We start from the raw sequence: 17,542 nt of genomic DNA on the forward strand, positions 1-17,542 counted from the left end.
ACACACACACACACACACCGCTCCGTAGCTCAACAGTTATAAGCTTTTCGCTGCCAGGCTTCGCGTACTGGCTGGATCAAGTCCCGCTCAGGTCGAGATTTTTCCGCTGACAAGGAGTGGTTACTGCCCCCTCCTTGAACAAGGGGGACGGGACGTGTGGCGTGTGGAGGTCCAGGCAGTACCCAGAGATCGACTATTATGATGCATGAGCCTTGCTCCTGTATGGAGGATACTTGCTTAAGATTACGAGTCCAACTCGTGATCAGACCTTGGGTGGATTATACACACACACACACACACACACACACACACACACACACACACACACACACACACACAGACTTTGTCTATTCTGTTTCGCTGGTTACGATTTTTTTTTGCTTTTCCTCATTTGCTTCTTGTTCTTGTTCTTGTTCTTCTTGTTCACGATCTTTTTCTTCCCCGTACTATTAACAGTTTTAGTAGTAATATTGTTATTTTATTATTATCATAATTATTATTATTATTATTATTATTATTATTATTATTATTATTATTATTATTATTATTATTATTATTATTATTATTATTATTTCATTTTATTATTATTATTATTATTATTATTATTATTATTATTATTATTATTATTATTATTATCATTATTATTATTATTATATATTATTACTCCCCCCCGTTAATATCAATGTGGAGATGCTGGAAGCCGGGGATGAAGCCATTATCCATAGGCTGCATGTGGTGCTGTCTGGCGTATTGCAGTCCGGAGCCATTCCTCTTGACTGGAAGAGAGAATGGGATACCCCTATCTGGAAAGGAAAAGGGGATCGACTAGACTGCAATAACTGCCGTGGAATTACACTGCTCAGTGTGCCTGGCAAGTTGTTTTGCTCATATGCTAGTGATGCAGATTTTATCTCATCTGCAAAATTTTAAGAGGCCTGAGCAATCCCTGTTCACGCCCGGCAAGTCAACAATTAATGGACCTGATTCTAGCACTTCTCGTCCTTGTAAAACGCCGACGTGAGTTTCGACGGGGACCTTTTCTTACAGCAGGGGAGGCATTTCAAGGGAAAAAAAAGCCCCTTAGGCGCAGCTCCGACGAAAGAAAACAGAACAAAAGGCCAGAAGAGGGTTCAGTTTCGGATGGAGAGCAACGTTACCAGATTATCGTACTCAGCACATCGTATTTTCATGTTTTTTACCAATAAGTATATCAAGAAAACATCGATACTTTACTGTTTTAAGCTCAATTTGATTGGGTATCGTTATCGGTGAGGTTACGATAGTTTTGGGACGTGAAACTGATGGATGCAATGTTCTGAGTACAACCATAAGGTAACGCTGGTGGAGAGTTGTCTTGATACTCTCCTCTTGAAAGAGTTCAAGTAGTTCAAGGGGGAAACACAGACGAAGTTGAACTGTTCCAGAGTTTAGCAGTCGATAAAATAATGGAGTTGCTGATTAACTCTTGCATAAGGTTTTTGGGTGTAATTACGATGAGCAAGAGTAGAAAGTCGTACGTGTAGCGGGAGAGAGGGGGGGGGGGGGCATGTAGTTAGCACCTTCTCTTCCTCACCGAAACACAGGTCTCAGGGACTACTGACAGCAACCTCTAATATGTTTCCTCCTACTATCTCTATCCTAAATTTCGATCCAAAGCTGGATGTTGCGTCTAGGTATGCAACATCACTTGCTCTCGTGCCCACGACCTTGACTCTTCAGAATTTTTCACCATTTGGCTAAGACTTCATTGTCATTCTATTACTAAATACGTCTGTGCTGTTTATCTTTCACCTAACTCTACTAACTATGTAAAATTCTTTGAATACTCACCACAAGCTTTGGCTTTCATCCTCCTTCACTGACCAGCCTGGTGAAGAAGCCTACAACTTTTCTATCCTCAATGATCTGGAGCAGTTGATTCAGCACCCTACTTGGAGACCGGCCCAACATACTAGACCTCTTCCTTCCCTCTAACCCTTCTGCTTACTCTGTCAAACTGTTCTCTCCGTTGGGCTCCTCCGATCACAACCTTATTTTTGTATCATGTCATATCGCTCCTGTACAGCCTCTGGACCCACCGAAGAATCGATGCTTCTGGCATTTTGCATCCGCTCTGTGGGACAACCTGAGGATGTGCTTTTCCGATTCCCCATGGAATGATTACTGCTTCCAGGAGAGAGAGACCTTTGTGTGTGCCCAGCGCATCACAGAGATGCTTGTCTCTAGAATGAAGGCACACATTCCACGTATTTTCTCTACTCCTCATGCTAAAAAGTCTTGGTTTAATCACGTTTGTTCTCCAACTATCAAAGATAGAAAGGCAGCTCACAAACGGTACCAGAGCCTTTGCACTCCTGCTAACCATGATCTTTACATTTCTGTCCGGAATCGTGCCAAATCTATTCTTCGACTTACCCAAAGCTCTTTCATCCATAGTAAATGTCAAAACCTTGCTCTTTCTAATTCTCCCAGAGACTTCTGGCACCTAGCCAAAAGCATCTCCTCCAGTTTCACTTCTTCATCCTTCCCTCCACTCTTTAACCCTGACGGCAGCACCGTCGTCTCATCTATCTCTAAGGCTGAACTCTTCTCAAACTTTTGGAAAAACTCCCCCCTGGACGATTCTAGGTATATTCCTCCTACTCATCCCCCATCTGTCTCCTTTATGCCTGTTATTAAGATTCTTATGAATGATGTTTTCTATGCCCTCTCTAGCTTCAACTCTCAGAAGGCTTATGAGCCTGATGGTGTGGCTCCTGTTGTTCTTAAAATTTGTGCCTCCGTGCTGATATCCTGCCTGGTCAAACTCTTTTGCCTCTGCCTATCAACATCTACCTTTCCTTCCTGCATGAGGTAAGTCTTCGTACAGCCTGTGCCTAAGAAGGGTGACCGTTCCAATCCCTCAAACTACCGCCCTATAAATCTACTTTCCTGTATATCTAAAGCTTTTGAATCACTCCTTAACTCCTTAATCAAAAGATTCAAAAGCACCTTTCCACCTCTGATCTTCTATCTGATTGCCAGTATGGGTTCCGCAAAGGGCGTTCTACTGGCGATCTTCTTTCTCTCTTAACTGACTCTTGGTCATCCTCTCTTAGCCGTTTCGGTGAAGCTTTCTCAGTTGCGCTAGACATATCGAAAGCTTTTAACAGAGTCTGGCACAACTCTGATTTTTAAACTGCCCTCGTACGGATTCTATCCTTCTCTCTGTTCCTTTATCTCCAGTTTCCTTTCTGGCTGTTCTATCTCTGCTGTGCTAGACGGTCACTATTCTTCCCCTAGACCTATCAACAGTGTTGTCCCACAGGGCTCTGTCTTATCACCCACTCTCTTCCTGTTATTCATGAATGATCTTCTTTCCATAACAGACTGTCCTATCCACTCATACGCTGACGACTCCACTCTGCATAATCTGACTTCTTTCAACAGAAGACCCACTCAACATGAATTGCAAGACTCCAGACTGGAGGCTTCAGAACGCTTAAACTTAGACCTTTCTATCATTTCTGATTGAGGTAAAAGGAACTTTGTGTCCTTTAATGTTTCAAAAACTCTATTTCCCCACCTATCAAGTTGACACAATCTTCCAAATACCTATCCCCTATTCTTCGACAACACTCAGCTGTCACCTTCTTCAACACTAAACATCATCGGTCTATCCTTAGCTCAAAACCTCATCTGGAAACTTCACATCTCTCTTACTAAATCAGCTTCCTCGAGGTTGGGCATTCTGTATCGTTTCCGCCAGTGTTCTTCTCCCCCGCACAGATGCTTTCCATATATAAGGGCCTTATCCGCCCTCGTATGGAGTATGCATCTCACGTGTGGGGGGTTCTACTCACACAGCTCTCTTGGAAAGAGTGGAGTCTAAGGCTCTTCGTCTCATCAGCTCTCCTCCTCTTACTGACAGTCTTCTACCTCTTAAATTCCGCCGCCATGTTGCATCTCTTTCTATCTTGTTTGGTATTTTCATGCTGACTGCTCTTTTGAACTTGCTAACTGCATGCCTCCCCCCCTCCCGCGGCCCCGCAACACACGACATTTTACTCAGGCTCATCCCTATACTGTCCTAACCCTATACGCAAGAGTTAACCAGCATCTCCATTCTTTCATCCTCTTCACTGGTAAACTAAGGAACAGCCTTCCTTCGTTTGTATTTCCCCCTGCCTATGACTTGGCCTCTTTCAAGAAGAGTGTATCAAGGCACCTTTCCATCTGAAATTGACTTTTCTTTTGGCCACTCTATACATGTCGCTTTGTGGGAGCAACAGTTGGCTGGCTTTTTTTCTACATTTTCTTTTTGTTGCCTTTGAGTTGCTCTCTGTGCTGTAAAGAAAAAGTTCAGAAGAGCAGTAAGCATGAAAATATCGATAGAAAATAGAAAGATATGCCCCTCTGCAGCAGGATTTAAGAGGCAGAAGACTGCTAGTAAGAGTAGGGAAGTTGATGATACGAAGAGCCTTTGACTTCATTCTGTGTAGCAAAGCTGTATGTGTCGAGATGCCCCACACATGAAATGCATACACCATAAAAGGCCGGATAAGGCCCTTGTATATGGACAGCATCTGCGAGGGGGAAAAGAACTGGTGGACACGATGTTTATTTTATAGCAAAGGAAAGGGGGAAAAATATGAAGAGGAAAAAAGGCCGCTAATCACTGCTCCTAACGCATAACCTCGGTGAACCTGATAGTGCAAGAGTGGCGACAATGAAGTTTCCTGTTGATATTTTGAGTTAAGGACGGGCCGAGAATGTTTATTGTAGAAGAAGGTGACAGACGAGTGTTCACGAAAAATAGAGGATAAGTGTTTGAAAGATTAAGTGGAGTTGATAGGTGGAGAAATCGAGTTTTTGAGGCTTTTAAGGACACCAAGAACCTCTTGCCCCGTTCAGAAACGTTAGCAATGTCTGAGGTTAAGCGTTCTATAGCGTCCAGCCTAGAGTCATATATATATATCAGTTTGTTTTCCAAAGAAGATACTTAATGAACAACAGCAAGAGAATGGGAGACAGAACAGAGTCCTGCGGGACACCACTGTTGATAGGTTTATGGGAAGAACAATAACCGTCAACCACAGCAGAGATAGATCGGCCAGAAAGGAAACAGAAGATTAACGTGCAGAGAGAGAGAGAGAGGGAGGGTTAGAATTCGTGGGAAGGTAGTTTAGAAGGCAAAGATTTATGGCAGACTCTTTTAAAAGCATTTGAGATATTTAAGGCAATAGCAAAAGTTTCACCGAGACGGCTAAGAGAGAATGACCAAGAGTCAGTTAGGAAGGCCAAAAGATCACCAGTAGAACGTCCCGTACGGAATCCATTCTGGCGATCAGATAGAGGGTGAGGAGTGGATAGATGCTTGAAAAAATTCCAGTTAAGGATTCAAAAGCCTTAGAAAGGCATACAGCCATACAGTAAGAGAGGGAGCTCAAGTGACTCAAAGATTTGAATCTTTGTTCGCCTGCATAAATTACGATACCGCCATATATTCTTGTTGAACGATTCCATTACATCGTGGGTAATGTCAATCCGTCGAGTGACTTCCTGGTAAGACCCACAATCGTTATGCACTAAACTACCAAGGTATGTGAAACTTTTGGTGACTTGGACATCCTCATCACATGCATGAACAGACTGAACTGTGTCATCAAGCAAGCCTCCTAGCGACTGGACCTTAGTTTTGGCCCACGAATCCTTCAGTCCCTGAGGCTACGCCTCCTCATGAAATATTGCGAGAGCCAACACCAGGACCTCCAGCGATTATACAAGAAGTACAGCATCCTTAGCAAAACCAAGGTCATTGACATTGATATCGCCAACAGAATGAACATATACTCCACAACGACTTTGATCAACAGCTAGCTTTGCCCAGTACCAAGTCCATGCAAGTCTTGATAAGTTACGTAGTAAGGACTCATGCCTCCCACACTCCTAAATTAACAGGGAACAAGCCGGAAACAATGTTCCCATAATTCATAGCACTCTTAGTCTAAGGGTAAAGGTCAGGTCAATAATCCCTGTAGTAATCCCACGGATCTGCAGAATATCCTAGAATGCCTCTTGATGTACTGAGTCAAAAGCCTTTTTGAGATCAGCATAAGCTGTAGGGAGTAGTCAGTTATACAGCTGCCGAATCAGGCGTAAACTAATCCCGGTGATATATATACGTAAGGCGAGGGGGTGCTGCAAGACTATCAAAGACCCTCCCGTATTCTCACTTCCCGTTTTTATATTGTCTCATTAAAACCAGTGAGTAGTTCAGCATACTCTCTAAGGAAAATTTCTCTTACTCTCAAGCACATAGCTTCTGCAAAATTTATCAAAATACACAATGGCGAAGGTATGTACATACTGCCTCGAAATTCCCATCTGGGGGGGTGACCATAAATGCCCCCAGATTGGACTCCATTTCTGACCCCCGAACAATGAGGTGTCTTCATAACTCTACGAACTTTCTCTTCAAAAGCTTCTGCAACATACGCGGTCTTTATACTAATCTCAATTCTGTGGAACACCATTTCTCCTCCTCTAAACCTCACTTTCTCTTCCTCACCGCAACATTATACAAAATAGATGTTGCAAAAGCATGATTATAATAATAATATGGACTTAGCAAGGTGTAAACGCCTACATTGTGCATAAATTAAAGTAATATGTTTTTGTCGTACTCTAGTCACCGGCAGGGGCTGATCCAGATGTTTAAGACTGCTACACGGAATTCTCGATAACGGCGCCGAATGAGGCAGCAATAAAAGATAAATCCGGCGGCAAATATGAAAAATACAAGAGTAAATCCACGAAGATAAAAATAAACAGCACGGGATGGAACCTTGCTAAGAATGATTGACTTAGTATGCTTGATTAATCTCACGTTGGAGTTCAAGTATCTGTTTAATGTTGACGTAGTTCAGACCAATTATAGGTAGCGAGGAGTCTTTCAAGGTAGAAAGTGGAAATTTTACGTAATAGTATGTGATGCCATGATGGAAGGATGCCATCTGACGTAACAAGACACGACTAGTGAATATCATATGCTCCTTGCACTACGATATTAGATGACTGTTTACTCGGGCAGGATACGGTGACAGACGTTCGATAAGTAAAGAAAAGGAATTGCCAAGGGTATACATGTTTATGATACACTCGAGCATACCCGTGGACTCAGTAAAAGAGCTCCATGGAACTGCACTGAATGCCGAAATGAAAGGCTGTGGAATTGCGAAGAACCACCATTTCGCATTGGTAAAAAGAGCTAGGCACAGATGCAGGTAGGAAAGGGATATGTGACCAAAGTTGCCTGATTGTCTTACTCAGCCTCTTATATTTACCGACTTCCGACCCAAAAACTGTCTCGTGGACCCCAATAAGGAGATTCACTTAAAATTATCGTTAAAATAGTTAATTCCTGATGTTTCTTGGCAACAATTAGGCGTCAGAAACCGGTAAATACTATGGTCTGAGTACGACAATCTGGCAACGGTGCATGTGACAGACAACAGGATCGGACGAGCTGGGAAAAAAAAGAGCCATTCAGTCATTCGAAACAATGAAGATAAGGAACGAATGGAGAGTGCAGTGACTGTGATGAACACTGAAAAAGGAAAAAAGCTCGCAGGTCTGAATGTTATTGTGTGACCCGTAGGGAATATGAACAAAAACACTTGCTGTGATAGTCCTTGCTTTCCGAAAAGGGTACTAAAATTGGACCTCGTCTTCCGGATATATTGACACATGCGCATTCCAAGCTAGATGTACGTTTCTGTGGGTGGTTGAGGTTTACGGAAACTGGTCCGATCGTTGCCTTCGTAATTATGTATTACACAGCTTTGATGAATGAATTTAGTTATTCTACTGTCAGATGAAATGCATGGTATTGTTCGCCAGTAAAAACAAGCTGTTGACTCTTGAGGTCTTACGTTGCCACACTTAGTTAAACCTTTCTTTGCGCGTGGTGCGAGACGCGACTATCCCCTCATGCGCAGTCGGGCAGCCCAATGGGGGGGTCTCTTTTAACCTCTGTATCTCAAAAACTATTCATCACATCTAAAAACCAAAAACACCATTGGAAAGAAGCCCAGATCTATAGGAGTCGGTTATGTATGCCTCTCCTGCAAACTAACAAGCACGTTCAGGGAGTGTTGAATGTGAACACTTACGTCAGTGCGTGCGCGATGATCAACCATTTTGAGGGAACTGTGGACATCTCTCCTTGAGGTTCTGGTAAGGTAGTATTGCCAACTGCAATATCTACAACTATTTGGTCAAAGAATCAGTCAGGTGATAGGTGGAGCTATGCAAAAATGCCGCAATATTGGACAAGAATATCCACCAGTTACTCGTCCGTAGATTTTCCGCGGTGGGCTGATATGATTTTTCCACTAAATTTAGTGGAGAAGCCACTCAATTAGCAATCCTGTGTTGTGAGAAATATTGTTGGAACACTCTCATACACGCGGGAGAATTGAATGCGGCTGGAGCTCGCAGCGAGCGTTTAGCATCACCAGCAGCTACGCCTAACGCTCGCTTGAGGTTAAAGAATTCAACCCGTGAATGAGTTTGGTATGAAGACCAATTCAGTCTTTGATAACAGGGTTTTGGTTTCCGAACACTTGAGTTTCTTTGTTCCTTTTTGTCCCTAGAGCGCCGTGGAACCGTTATACTTATTATTATGATTATTATTATTGTTATCATTTGTGTTATAATAATATTGATAATAATAATAATAATAATAATAATAATAATAATAATAATAATAATAATAATAATAATAATAATGATAATAATAATAATAATAATAATAATAACAATAATAATAATATATTTAACAATAAAATAATAAATTTTACAATAAAAATAATAATGATACTACTACTACTACTACTACTACTACTACTACTACTACTACTACTGCTACTACTACTACTACTACTACTACTACTACTACTAATAATAATAATAATAATAATAATAATGATAATAAAAATAATAATAAAAATACTGATAATGTTAATAAGAGTAATAATATTAATAATTACTATTATAACGATTATTATTATTATTATTATTATTATTATTATTATTATTATTATTATTATTATTATTATTATTATTATTATTATTATCATTATTATTATTATTATTATTATTATTATTATTATTATTATTATTATTATTATTATTATTATTATTACTTTTATTAGTATTAGTATTAGTATTAGTATTAGTATTAGTTGTTGTATTATATAATTATTATTTTAAATATCCTCATCTTTATTATTTTCATTATTATAATATAACACTGTCTCTATGTCTGTCCGTCTGACTGTCTGTCCGTCTCTCTCTCTCTCTCTCTCTCTCTCTCTCTCTCTCTCTCTCTCTCTCTCTCTCTCTCTCTCTCTCTCTCTCTCTCTCTCTCTCTCTCTCTCTCTCTCTTGTTCAGTAAGGGCTATTCTCTCTCTTGTTCAGTAAGGGCTATTCTCTCTCTTGTTCAGTAAGGGCTATTCTCTCTCTTGTTCAGTAAGGGCTATTCTCTCTCTTGTTCAGTAAGGGCTATTCTCTCTCTTGTTCAGTAAGGACTATTCTCTCTCTTGTTCAGTAAGGACTATTCTCTCTCTTGTTCAGTAAGGGCTATTCTCTCTCTTGTTCAGTAAGGGCTATTCTCTCTCTTGTTCAGTAAGGGCTATTCTCTCTCTAGTTCAGTAAGGGCTATTCTCTCTCTTGTTCAGTAAGGGCTATTCTCTCTTGTTCAGTAAGGGCTATTCTCTCTCTTGTTCAGTAAGGGCTATTCTCTCTCTTGTTCAGTAAGGGCTATTCTCTCTCTTGTTCAGTAAGGTCTATTCTCTCTTGTTCAGTAAGGGCTATTCTCTCTCTTGTTCAGTAAGGGCTATTCTCTCTCTTGTTCAGTAAGGGCTATTCTCTCTCTTGTTCAGTAAGGGCTATTCTCTCTCTTGTTCAGTAAGGGCTATTCTCTCTCTTGTTCAGTAAGGGCTATTCTCTCTCTTGTTCAGTAAGGACTATTCTCTCTCTTGTTCGGTAAGGGCTATTCTCTCTCTTGTTCAATAAGGGCTATTCTCTCTCTTGTTCAGTAAGGACTATTCTCTCTCTTGTTCAGTAAGGGCTATTCTCTCTCTTGTTCAGTAAGGGCTATAAGGCTTCGGCACTTCCGTGGGGACGAAGAGCTACCGCCAATCGCTGTCGACGACAACTACGCTGCCGACTACCAGCAGTCCCGCCGCTTATTCCGTGAGGTGAAGCTGCTGCCAGGAGATCACCTCACTGTAGGTATGTACAAGCTAAATTCTCTAAAATGCCTTGTGAATACCATTTATTGCTCCACAATGTTTTCATGAGAGATATAGGTTGGTATTCTTAGACAGTTCCGACTCGCACATCAACTATTTCCAAAGGCCAAAAAGGAGATCAGTCTGGTTCTAATGAGTGTTTTTGTAGGTTCATGCCACAGAAGAAGGGTCAAACTACCACTAGGGTCAATAAATTACCCTTGGAAATGCTCGAAACTCCTACGAAAGCCTTGTCAAATATGTGTGCTGGGGCGGCTCTATATAGAAGCAAAAAACTCGCTGGAGAGGAATGGGAAGTAGTCGTTTGCGCTTTCTTTCCACTGTCTCTGTTCCGCCTTCTTGTTTTTCTTTTTGATATTTCTGTGTAACTATTTAATCGATTCTGGTGGGATTTTTTGCATTTCAAAAAGGGATAAATGGGCGATTTTTTGCGTTACGAAGATTTTACGATCAAGGCAATATATCTTCATAAATTAGCAATATATACTAGACGAGAGTATAAAACCCCCCACTAATCTATAAAGGAAATTAACAAATCTGCCTTTCGCGATTTTTGAGAATTGTACAAGATTTAATTTTTATTTGTTTTATCAAAGTTGTGTCCCACATAACAAAGAAATTTCGCATTTTTTTTCAAGAAACATAAAAACGTGATTTTTGCAATTATTTATCGTCCAATTCTTATTAAACCTGACAAGGAATATCTCTTTACTGGTACAAATAGTATATTAGTTGGGGGAGGCGGTGGCTGAATGGATATCGTGACGGCGCCGCGTTCAGGACGACGCGAGTTCAATCCCGCCCGGTGCCATCAAGTTGGGATTTTTCAGCCGCCGCCGAGTGGCTTAAAACTACCCACATGTTGTCCAGAAGATCAATTATCAACCCGGACTCTAGATTCTAGGATTAAAGATGAGCTCCGGGAGGACAGCATGAGCCAATGCAAGATGGCGCCACTATAAACACTCACCTGCGCCAGAACGGGCTGGGCCGACCATCAGGCCCCACCGGGAAGAAGCCTTGGACCGACCATCAGGATCCACCGAAAGAAGCGCCTGCCGGCGCAATAGACTACGACGTAAAAAAATAAAAATAATAATTATATATATATATATATATATATATATATATATATATATATATATATATATATATATATATATATATATATATATAATATATATATATATATATACTAGGAATTCATGAAAATCGATGAATAATTAACGAATTTCAATTTCTGGCAGACAGTCATCTTGAAATCTTCTGGGCCCAAGACCAAGGTTCGGGTGTTTGGAGGCTTGCTAGAAGAAACAGTACAGTCTGTTTATGTGTGTGGTGAGGGCATTGAGATCTCGGATACTTTCACATACCTTGGTAACGTAGTTAAGAACAACGGTGGGTCTCGCCAGGAAGTCTTAATGTGGATTGGCTTAGCCCACGGTGTTATGGACTTACTCAGCATTAGTATATAAGAACATAACATAAGAACATAAGAACGCAGGAGTTGTAAGAGAGGCCGGGTCTGTACGAGAGTAAAGCCTTGACCCTAAGTTCTGTAAGTATCTAACCCCACCTAATACGCTGTGTCCATGAATTTATCTAGTCTATTTTTGATGTGACAAATTGTGGGTCACTACACCACCAACAAGCCCTTTCACTATTCACACCACCCCACCCTGTTATTAACCAACTTTTTGCCCTGTGTCCTGTTGAATTATCCTATTAAACCCGTTACTACTTGTGTACCAACCTCCTCTTAACAACACCTTAAAAAACCTTATCATCCGCCTCCTTCCCAAACTATAAGCCCCATTCATATCTCCTGATCTTCGCCTTTCGCCTTTCGCCAAGTTTAACTGTTTGAGTCTTTCCCCTTTCTCGAGTTACCAACCCCTAGATCCCATCTGATCATCCTCCTCTGCCATCTCCTTCTGCACATTTTGATATCCATTCTATAGTAGGGTGACCAGAACTGAACCGCATAGTCAAGATGAGGTCTAACTAATGCTAAATATAGTTTGAGGAAGCATTGTCGATACATGTGTAGAAGGATAATGATCCGGTTCTTCATATCAATTCTGCTACCTGCCTTACTCTATGGCTATGAGTCATGGAAAGTAGATGGGGACGTGGAAAGACAGATTGATGACTATGGAAGTAACGATTTACGCGGAATCATGTCATATCGCTGTAAAGATTTTGTGTCAAACCGCCGACTACTCCCTGAGATTTATTCGACAAATATTAGGCTTACCAGCAGAGTCCGTGGACGCAAGCTACGACTATATGGGCATGAGACACGCTACCCAGAAGCCGACCCTGCTGATCGGGTTCTTTCTGTAGACTAAGAGACAATTTGAGTGGAGGAGACCAAGGGCACGACCATAGATTTCGTAGCTTGAGCAAGTCGTTAGAGTCTGCCAAGAAGTACTTCGGAGGAAAAAGGTGCCTGCATTGAGAATAGCCCGGTGGGACCCCCGGGTTTGGTTTGGCAAGCCAACGCCGGCCCCGTTGTATGCTCTCATTAATATATATATATATATATATATATATATATATATATATATATATATATATATATATATATATATATATATATATATATATATATATATATATATATATATATATGATCATCCTCTCTTAGCCGTTTCGGTGAAATTTTCTCAGTTGCGCTAGACATATCGAAAGCCTTCGATAGAATCTGGCACAAGTCTTTGCTTTCTAAATTGCCCTCTTTCGGATTCTATCCCTCTCTCTGTTCCTTTATCTCCAGTTTCCTTTCCGGCCGTTCTATCTCTGCGGTGGTAGACGGTTACTGTTCTTCCCATAAACCTATCAACAGTGGTGTTCCACAGGGCTCCATTCAGCCACCGCCTCCCCCAACTAATATACTTATTTACAGTGTAGAGATATTCTGTCAGGTTTGGTTTAATAAGGAAATTTGGACGATAAATAATCAAAAATCACGTTTTGAAAAATGAAAAAAAAAAAAAAAATTTCTTTTTTCTTTGTTTGATAGGAAAAAAACAAATAAAAAATAAAAATTTCTCTTCCTGTTATTCATCAATGATCTTCTTTCCATAATAAATTGTCCTGTCCACTCATACGCCGACGACTCCACTCTGCATTATTCAACTTCTTTCAATAGAAGGCCATCCCAACAGGAAGTACACGGCTCCAGACTGGAAGCTGCAGAACGCTTAACCTGAGACCTTGCTATCATTTCCGATTGGGGCAGAAGGAACCTTGTGTCCTTCAATGCCTCAAAAACTCAAATTCTCCACCTATCAACTCGACACAATCTTCCAAACACCTATCCCCTATTCTTCGACAACAATCAGCTGTCACCTTCTTCAACACTAAATATCCTCGGTCTATCCTTAACTCAGAATCTCAACTGGAAACTTCATATCTCCTCTCTCGCTAAATCAGCTTCCTCGAGGTTGGGCGTTCTGTATCGTCTCCACCAGTTCTTCTCCTCCGCACTGTTGCTATCCATATACAGGGGCACTGTCCGCCCTCGTATGGAGTATGCATCCCCCACACGTGAGATGCATACTCCATACGGGGCTTCACTCACACAGCTCTTCTGGACAGAGTGGAATCTAAGGCTCTTCGTCTCATCAGCTCTCCTCCTCCTACTGATAGTCTTCTACCTCTAAAATTCCGTCGCGATGTTGCCTCTCTTTCTATCTTCTATCGCTATTTTCTTGCTGACTGCTCTTTTGAACTTGCTAACTGCATGCCTCTCCCCCTCCCGCGGCCCAGCTGCACACGCCTTTCTACTCATGCTCATCCCTACACTGTCCAAACCCCTTATGCAAGAGTTAACCAGCATCTTCACTATTTCATCCCTCACGCTGGTAAACTCTGGAACAATCTTCCTTCATCTGTATTTCCTCCTGCCTACGACTTGAACTCTTTCAAGAGGAGGGTATCAGGACACCTCTCCTTCCGAAGTTGACCTTTCTTTCGGCCACCTCTTTTAATTCTTTTTTGGGAGCAGCGAGTAGCGGGCTTTTTTGTTTCGGAGCTCATCTTTACTCACTCTCCCTTTGCTGAAATCTCTATCTTGGGAGATTTCAATGTTCACCACCAGCTTTGGCTTTCATCCTCCTTCACTGACGAGCCTGGTGAACAAGACTACAACTTTGCTCTCCTCAACGACCTAGAGCAGTTGTTTCAGCACCCTACTCGTATTCCCGACCGTCTTGGAGACAGGCCCAACATTCTAGACCTCTTCCTTACCTCTAATCCTTCTGCTTACTCTGTCAAACTGTTCTCTCCGTTGGGCTCCTCCGATCATAACCTTATTTCTGTATCCTGTCCTATCGCTTCTGTACATCTTCTGGACCCGCCGAAGAGGCGATGCTTCTGGCATTTTGTTTCAGCTCGGTGGGACAACCTTAGGATGTACTTTTCCGATTTCCCGTGGAATAATTACTGCTTCCAGGAGAGAGACCCCTCTGTGTGTGCTCAGCGCATCACAGAGGTGATTGTCTCTGGAATGGAGGCATACAATCCACGTACTTTCTCTACTCCTCATGCTAAAAAGCCTTGGTTTAATCACGCTTGTTCTCGTGCTATTAAAGATAGAGAGGCAGCTCACAAAAGGTTCCAGAGCCTTCGAACTCCCACTAACTTTGACCTTTACATTTCAGCCTTGAATCGTGCCAATTCTATTCTCCGACTTACCAAAACTTCTTTTATTAATAGAAAATGTCAACACCTTGCTTCTTCTAATTCTTCCCGTGACTTCTGGCATCTAGCCAAAAATATCTCCTCCAATTTCACTTCTTCCTCTTTCCCTTCTCTCCTTAACCCTGACTGCAGCACTGCCGTCTCATCTGTCTCTAAGGCTGAACTCTTAGCTCAAACGTTTTGTAAGAACGCCACCCTGGACGATTCTGGGCATATTCCTCCTACTCATCCCTCCTCTGACTCCTTTATGCCTGTTATTAAGATTATTCTAAATGATGTTTTCTATGCCCTCTCTGGCCTCAGCTCTCAGAAGGCTTATGACCCTGATGGAGTGCCTCCTATTGTCCTTAAAAACTGTGCTTCTGTGCTGACACCCTGCCTGGTCAAACTCTTTCGTCTCTGCATATCAACATCTATCTTTCCTTCCTGCTGGAAATATGCCTTTGTACAGCCTGTGCCTAAGAAGGGTGACCGTTCCAATCCCTCAAACTACCTCCCTTTAGCTTTATTTTCCTGTCTATCTAAAGCTTTTGAATCAATCCTTAACCGGAAGATTCAAAAGCACCTTTCCATTTCTAACCTTCTATCTGATCGCCAGTATGGGTTCCGCAAGGGGCGTTCTACTGGTGATCTCCTTGCCTTCCTAACTGACTCTTGGTCATCCTCTCTTAGCCGTTTCGGTGAAACCTTTGCTATTGCACTGGACATATCAAAAGCTTTTGATAGAGTCTGGCACAAATCTTTGCTTTCCAAACTACCCTCCTACGGTTTCTATCCTTCTCTCTGTACCTTTATCTCCAGTTTCCTTTCTGACCGTTCTATTTCTGCTGTGGTGGACGGTCACCGTTCTTCCCCTAAACCTATCAACAGTGGTGTCCCACAGGGTTCTGTCCTATCTCCCACTCTCTTTCTGTTGTTCATTGATGATATTCTTTCCAAAACGAACTGTCCTTTCCATTCTTACGCCAATGACCCCACCCTGCATTACTCAACTTCTTTTAATAGAAGACCCACTCAACAGGAACTTAACGATTCAAGTCTGGAGGCAACAGAAACCTTAGCCTCAGACCTTACTATTATTTCCGACTGAGGCAAGAGGAACCTGGTATCCTTCAACGCCTCAAAAACACAGTTTCTCCACCTATCCACTCGACACAATCTTCCAAACAACTATCCCCTATTTTTTGACAACACCCAGCTATCACCTTCTTCAACACTAAACATCCTCGGTCTATCATTAACTCAAAATCTCAACTGGAAACTTCATATCTCATCTCTTACTAAATCAGCTTCCTCTAAGCTGGGCGTCCTGTACCGTCTCCGCCAGTTCTTCTCCCCCACACAGTTGCTAACCATTTACAGGAGCCTTGTCCGCCCTCGTAAGGAGTATGCATCTCATGTGTAGGGGGGGTCCACTCACAAAGCTCTCCTGGACAGAGTGGAGTCAAAGGCTCTTCATCTCATCAGCTCTCCTCCTCATACTGATAGTCTTCAACCTCTCAAATTCCGCCGCCATGTTGCCTCTCTTTCTATCTTCTATCGATATTTTCATGCTGACTGCTCTTCTGAACTTGATAACTGCATGCCTCCCCCCCTCCCGCGGCTTCGGTGCACACGACTTTCTACTCATGCTCATCCCTATACTGTCCAAACCCCTTATGCAAGAGTCAACCAGCATCTTCACTCTTGCATCCCTCACGCTGATAAACTCTGGAACAATCTTCCTTCATCTGTATTTCCTCCTGCTTACGACTTGAACTCTTTCAAGAGGAGGGTATCTGGACACCTCTCCTCCCGAAATTGCCCTCTCTTTTTGGCCACTCCTTTGACCTCTATTCAGGAGCAGTGAGTAGCGGGCTTTTTTAAATTTTTATTTACGCCCTTGAACTGTCTCCTTAGTTGTAAAAATATATATATATATATATATATATATATATATATATATATATATATATATATATATATATATATATATATATATATATATATATATATATATATATATATATATATATATATATATATATATATATATATATATATATATATATATATATATATATATATATATATATATATATATATATATATATATATATATATATATATATATATATATATATATATATATATATATATATATATATATATATATATATATATATATATATATATATATATATATATATATATATATATATATATATCCGATCATCCGATCATTTTTTAAGTACTGCTGTTCCGATCACCATTCTGATCATTCGATCATTAAAACTTATAATAATTACTATTATTCTTTTAAAACAATAATTACATGAAACACCTATTTTAGGCGTTCTTTAAGTAATAATTTCAAATAAGTAATAACTTAATTATTTGCTTATTTAAATCTTTATTTTTCCTCTTTCTTTTGGTATACAGGACATAGTAAAGAAAAAATGTTATCTTAACTTCTTATTTTAGGCATTTATTTAAGTCTCCTCTTTTGATTTAATTTCTGAAAGTTTGAAAAAAAGGAATTATGTTCGCTATTTTAA

At 40.9% G+C, this 17,542-nt stretch overlaps 1 protein-coding gene across 1 annotated transcript in view; it reads left to right on the plus strand.

The window, feature by feature from the left end:
- The window catches only part of LOC126990855 (DBH-like monooxygenase protein 1), a 66,482-nt gene extending 51,511 nt beyond the window's left edge, over nt 1-14,971 (plus strand). The window contains exons 7-8 of the mRNA XM_050849507.1: nt 10,135-10,274; nt 14,966-14,971. Of these exons, the coding sequence (XP_050705464.1) occupies nt 10,135-10,274; nt 14,966-14,971 (146 nt within the window). The remainder of the gene's footprint in view (nt 1-10,134; nt 10,275-14,965) is intronic.
- Nucleotides 14,972-17,542: the final 2,571 nt, after the last annotated feature.

The sequence above is a fragment of the Eriocheir sinensis genome, unplaced genomic scaffold (assembly GCF_024679095.1).
Source record: "Eriocheir sinensis breed Jianghai 21 unplaced genomic scaffold, ASM2467909v1 Scaffold215, whole genome shotgun sequence".
Classification (NCBI taxonomy): Eukaryota; Metazoa; Arthropoda; class Malacostraca; order Decapoda; family Varunidae; genus Eriocheir; species Eriocheir sinensis.